Genomic DNA, 6,070 nt, shown 5'->3' with positions numbered 1-6,070 from the left:
GAGGGTGCCTCGCTCCGAAAACGCATAAATCCCCCGCCACTGCGCCAGCCGACTTTAGAATCACCCCGACGCCCGAGTCGGCGTGTGTCAACCCGTGGAGAGTGGAAACCTCGTTTCGTCCTTCCCACGAATCCGCGGATCTAAACAAACTCGGCGATACGACAATATAAATATAGGCACGATATCGCGGCTTATAATATACTTGCGTTACTCACTGCGCAACTTGTGTTTCGTTTATTTTCCTTCTTCTTGTTCTTCTTATTTTTCTTCTCCTTCTTCCCGAAAGATACATACGATACGAAAAAACGATACAGTGAAGATTCAGCAATAGTGAGGACGAGATGGAGCTACAAGAGATGTTCCGTTACGGATACATGTTTCCACCGAGGGAGGACGAGGTGGTGTCCTGCGCGTATCTGGATTTACCGAGTTACACCTATTCGAAGAGCAAATCCGACCTGCCACCGGTAAGCACAATCTCGATACCTCAGTGCATCGTTTACGACGGGAACCGGAGCGATGGATGGCACACGCCGAGTCCAACCGCGAGCTTGCGATCGGTTAGTCCCGCTACAACTTTGTCCATATCGTCCGAGCCTGAGACCGTAACCACTCCAGTCACCTACCGTTTGCTAGGCTCGATGGAGGAGTTGAACAAGAGGTACGGGGCAAAGAGGAGGAGTACGGCGACGATCAATCGCGGTACGGAGGAGGTAAACAGTATGGACGCGGATTCCACCGATGGAACCGGGGATCCCGAGGTGGAGACGGAGCACGAGAAGGCGCAGTCGTCGAGAGGGAGCGTGATCAGCAACGGTAGCAGTTTCTCGGATGGGATCGTGGACGGTGACAGCGAGGACGAGGCTGAGATGAGCGACTGCGCGGATCACGTGGGGTCGGGCATGGACGGGAGCGGGAGTAATCGGAGCGGTGTGGCGAGGAGAAGGGGGAAATACGTGAGCTCGACGATCGTGAGGAAACGCAGATTGGCCGCGAACGCGCGGGAACGGAGGAGGATGCAGAATTTGAACAAGGCGTTCGACAGGTTGAGGGCGTATCTTCCGTCTTTGGGAAACGACAGGCAACTATCGAAATACGAAACGCTTCAGATGGCGCAGTCTTACATCACGGCTCTCTACGATCTGTTGCAGTAATCGCGCTTTTTCGTTTCATAGGGAAAGGGAGGAGAGATGGGAGAGGGAATTATCGTGCAGACGAACTTTAATAATTGTAATGATATATTATGATTCAGGAAGGAACTGGAGTGTTAGTGAAGAAATTGAGAGTAGGAGAGAAGTAGGTGAATTTTAAGGTAGCGTTGAACGAGAAGAAATTTTATTGAGAAGAAATAGTTATTGATTGAGTAAATATTGATTAGTTATTGATTGAGAAATAGTTATTATTGAGTTGGAATATGTATTTCTTATCGGTGGACTAGATTCTTAAATTTTCACAAGATTAACAAGAGAAAGATTTAGGTATTATTTTTTACAATTGTAATTGAAGAATTTCGTCTTATGATTCTTATAAATTTGTGTATCGCATCGTTCGTTTATTTTTTTTTTTTTTTTTTGTAAAACAATATTATCATTGTAATATTTATCATATTATGGAAACGTAGCATGGAGACAATTTTTTGTAAATACTAGAACATTGTGTAAATGTTGTAAAATAATAACGATAATTTTAATTGCGTAGATTTTTGATAAGATAATGTATTATAAAAAAAAAAAAAAAGAAAAAAAAAGGACCAAGTCAGGTACTTATAATTTATTGTATTATATAAATGTATTAATGCGTTCTTTGAGACTGAGAGAAAAGAAAAAAAAATGGCGATAAATATAATTATTTTATAAACTTTTCGAATTTGCAAAATTATATCCTTTCCCCCGCCAATTTCGAGAAAATCTTACTTTCCTGAAAAGAGAGAATATTGAAATATTTGGAGAGTTGAAAACTCTGTTTTTAAAATTAATCTCTTTAATTTCATTTATTGAAAGGGTATGAGAATATGGAAGAATATGGAATAAAATTACCTGGTAATTTGCGGCTGGTTTACAGTTTCCTCTAAATACGAAGTTTGTATCGTAAGGGATGAAGAGTAATATTCGGGGCGAAAGAAAAACAGCATCGTCATCGGTGGTCTGGTCGTCATACGAAACCCACGCGACGCGTCGGTGCCGGGTTTCATTGCAATTTGAGAACCTGCAGCCTCCTTTCTTTGACGATGACTCTTCTCTCTTCCCCCCCCCCCCCTCCTTCCCCCTTCTTTTCGCTCTTTTCACCTTTGATTCTTTCCTAGTTCCATCCCGCTCCATTTCTTTCGATTATTTCTTTCTTCAAAGATATTCGATCGTTGGATAGATAATTGAATTTATTCGGAGGAGAGGGATTAGATTCTTCTTAGATCATTTTATAGTAGAACAATTTAATTATGGATTAATTAGATCTTCCGTAGAGAGGAAAATTTGTAAATAATGGATTGGAAAAAAAGTTTGATAAGTCAAAAGAAAAGTTTGGAAAAATTCTAATATAAAACTTCCAATTTTTTTTACAATCACATTTTTTTTCAAAAATTTGCAATATTGTGATTTGCAATATTATACAATATATTAACAATTTATGACACGTATAGAGAAGAAAGTTTTATCAATAAATAAAATTTGTCTAAGAATGACAATTATCAATGCATTCTGTGCAATGATGTAATACCAGTATATTTGTTATAATTAGCATGGTTAAAGGAGCAAGAAAAGGAAGAAAAGATATCATTTTGATGATTAGCACTATTTGGCTAGTGTCAATATTACGTGTGAACTCTTGTTTCACGAAAAGTGTAAAATTTGTAGAAGATGAGGAAACAAACTATATTTTTATCGTAAATAGTAGGAAGATACACAAAACGATAGAGGAATACTCGGAAGAACCCTAATATAAAACTTTTATTATCCAACAAACAACCTTTTTTCGTTAACATCTTTCCTTCTTCACTCAATATTATAATGATTTATCGATTATCCTTACAATTACAAATACAATTTTTTATTTCATTCTTGTGGATAAATGATATGTACACGTAAAATTTTAGAGACTAGCTTCTTTTTTAAGTAGTAAGAGCAATTTTTTAATAATTTAATAATTTCTCTTTAAGTTTTCATACTTTGGAGTTTATTTCAGATAAAAGATACATTCCTTTTGTTTTAATTAATCTTGAATCGCTAATTTTTAAAGCATATTATGAAAATTCAAAAGTTTATTTAATATCAAATCTTCTCCAATTAAATAAGAGAAAAAAAGCAATCGAAACAAAATTGTTCTATTAAAAATTTTCTATCTAAATTCGCACCTTCCTAAAAAGAATCACAAAAATTACAAAAATCATCAGAAAATAATTATTATATTACGAACCAACAATATAATTAATCTATTCTTTTTTATTCTTAATTGCAAGATATAACAAAATAAGAGCAAAAAATCTTCTTTGCCACGATACTTTCATCAAAAGATTATACACTTTATCACCGTAACAATACGAGAAGCGTGAGTTTCGAGAAAACAATTCGAGAAAAAATCACCAGATAGCCCGATCACAGGTAGGGGATCTTTTACCGATTTACGAGCTGAACGTCAAACTCATAGGATCATCGAATCCCTCACAATGGGCGGTCGTGTTTTTCGTTGCATCCACCAGGATCGACCACACCTTCTACCTGCGTTTATAATCCGGAAGCATTCGCGAGAGCGCACGCACCAACGTTCGAAACATTAAAAAGATACCTTGTGTATCGACACCTTTCGAGGATACACATAGAGAAATACTTATGTATGATCCCTTTTATCGTATTTTTTAGATCTACGTGTGCTATGTGTGAGATAAATGAAAAGAGAACGTATAAATGATCTGTATTTGTATAGGTATCTTAAATATTATCTTAATAATATTTTAATAGTAAAAAAATATAAATAGGACTCTTTAATATGTTAATTATTAAGATTTGAATCTAAATATGAAATAAGGGATTGAAATAGTAGATGATATATCTATTTAACGAATATTTAATTATTAAGATTTTTATTTGAATCTAAATATGAAATAAGGGATTGAAATAGTAGATGATATATCTATTTAACGAATATTTAATTATTAAGATTTCTATTTGAATGTATATTCTATATTCTATAATTTATTTCTATATTTATTCTATATTTATTAAGATTTCTAAATATAAAATAAGAGATTGAAATAATAGATGATATATCTATTTAATTGTAATATAATTATTAGTGTTATTCATTGAGCGGTTATAAAAGAATATATTATAGTAATTGGAATATTTTTATTTAGTATTTTGTTATTTAGCAATAAATATATGTATTTTTTTTTCTCTCGTTTTCAGAAATTTCTTTTATTCACCCGTTGCTTGTCACTTATTTTTCGTTTATTACTTTCGAATTCATATATGCGGTTTGACCTCTCATTTCAAATCGATGAATATTATATGATTTAGCCCGAGTTGAAGAAGACCGATCTCTTGAATAAATCATGCATCTGCAACTTCTACATTGAACTGAATCGCACAACGTTTGTCACGCGAACGAGTTGAAAATGCCATTGATTTATGTGCCCGAAATAATTTTTCGATATAGTGAATTGCATAAATAGATACTACTTTATCTTTAAAAGTTGCTCGTGTTGCTGGAATCTAATAGGAATAAATTGTATTTATGTCAATTTGGATTTAATTTAAATATGAGGATATAAAGTAACAATGGAGAGAATCAATATAATATGTAATATAATATGTAATATAATATATAATATTGTTATAAAGAGAAATTGTAAGAAAGTTAAAGTTAAGTGAGATAAAAATAAAGAAAATTATTTTTTACAAGAAATATTTTTAATAGAAATAGAGATGATCAAATTCGCGAATGATTATAATTTTCTTCTTTTTCATTCGAAAATAACATTGCAATTAAAAATAAAATATAAATTCATTAAAATTCTATTTTTACTAGGTAAAAGAAAGATCTTCTCCAATTGAAAGAAAAGAAAATAATCGAATTCGTGAATATTTACAATTTTCGTGGTAAAATATTTCATTTGAATACAATATTACAATTAAAGATAAAATCTATTAAAATTTTATTTTTACTAGGTAAAAAAAAGCTCTTCTCCAATTGAAAGAAAAAAAAATAATCGAATTCGTGAATATTTACAATTTTCGTGGCAAAATATTTTATTCGAACAACATTGTAACAAGCTAAAATTCTATTTTTCAAAGGTGAACTTTTCAAAGCTTGAAAGAAAAGAAAATTATTTTTACATTTTTTAATAGAAACGATTAAATTGGTGAATATTTACAATTTTCTTCTTTTCGAGACAAAATATTTAATTCGAAAACAATTATTGCAATTAAAAGATAAAATTCATTAAAATTCTATTTTTGCAAGATGAATGAAAGCTCTTCTCCAATGGAAAGAAAAGAAAATAATCAAATTGGTGAATATTTACAATTTTTTTCTTTTCGAGACAAAATATTTCATTCATTATATATTACATTCATATTTTTTTCATTGAAAGAAAAAAAATAAATTCGTGAATATTTACAATTTTCATGGCAAAAAAAAATATTTTATTCGAAAACAATATTGCAACAAGATAAAATTCTATTTTTCAGAGGTGAACTTTTCAAAGCTTGAAAGAAAAGAAAATTATTTTTATAGACACGATCAAATTGGTGAATATTTATAATTTTCTTCTTTTTGAGACAAAATATTTCATTCGAAAACAAACAACAATTATTACAATTAAAGATAAAATTCATTAAAATTCTATTTTTACTAGGTGAAAGAAAGCTCTTCTCTAATTGAAAGAAAAGAAAATAATCAAATTGGTGAATATTTACAATTTTCTTCTTTTCGAGACAAAATATTTGATTCGAAAACAATTATTGCAATTAAAAGATAAAATTCATTAAAATTCTATTTTTGCAAAATGAATGAAAGCTCTTCTCCAATGGAAAGAAAAGAAAATAATCAAATTTGCGAATCTTTACAATTTTCTTCT

General features: G+C 31.6%; 1 protein-coding gene across 1 annotated transcript; it reads left to right on the top strand.

Annotated features, from left to right (window-relative positions):
- The first annotated feature begins 341 nt into the window (after positions 1-341).
- On the top strand, positions 342-1,154 carry LOC122715662 (protein atonal). The gene has a single exon (XM_043938022.1). It carries the CDS (start codon positions 342-344, stop codon positions 1,152-1,154), a length of 813 nt encoding a protein of 270 aa, XP_043793957.1.
- Positions 1,155-6,070: the final 4,916 nt, after the last annotated feature.

The sequence above is a fragment of the Apis laboriosa genome, unplaced genomic scaffold (genome assembly GCF_014066325.1).
Source record: "Apis laboriosa isolate Shangri-la unplaced genomic scaffold, ASM1406632v1 scaffold39_cov144, whole genome shotgun sequence".
NCBI lineage: Eukaryota > Metazoa > Arthropoda > Insecta > Hymenoptera > Apidae > Apis > Apis laboriosa.
Note: the sequence above shows the minus strand (reverse complement) of the source record. Positions and strands in the feature narration are given on the sequence as shown.

Coding starts and splice junctions, on each gene's coding strand:
- LOC122715662 (XM_043938022.1), top strand. CDS start 342: ATGGAGCTACAAGAGATGTTCCGTTACGGATACATGTTTCCACCGAGG.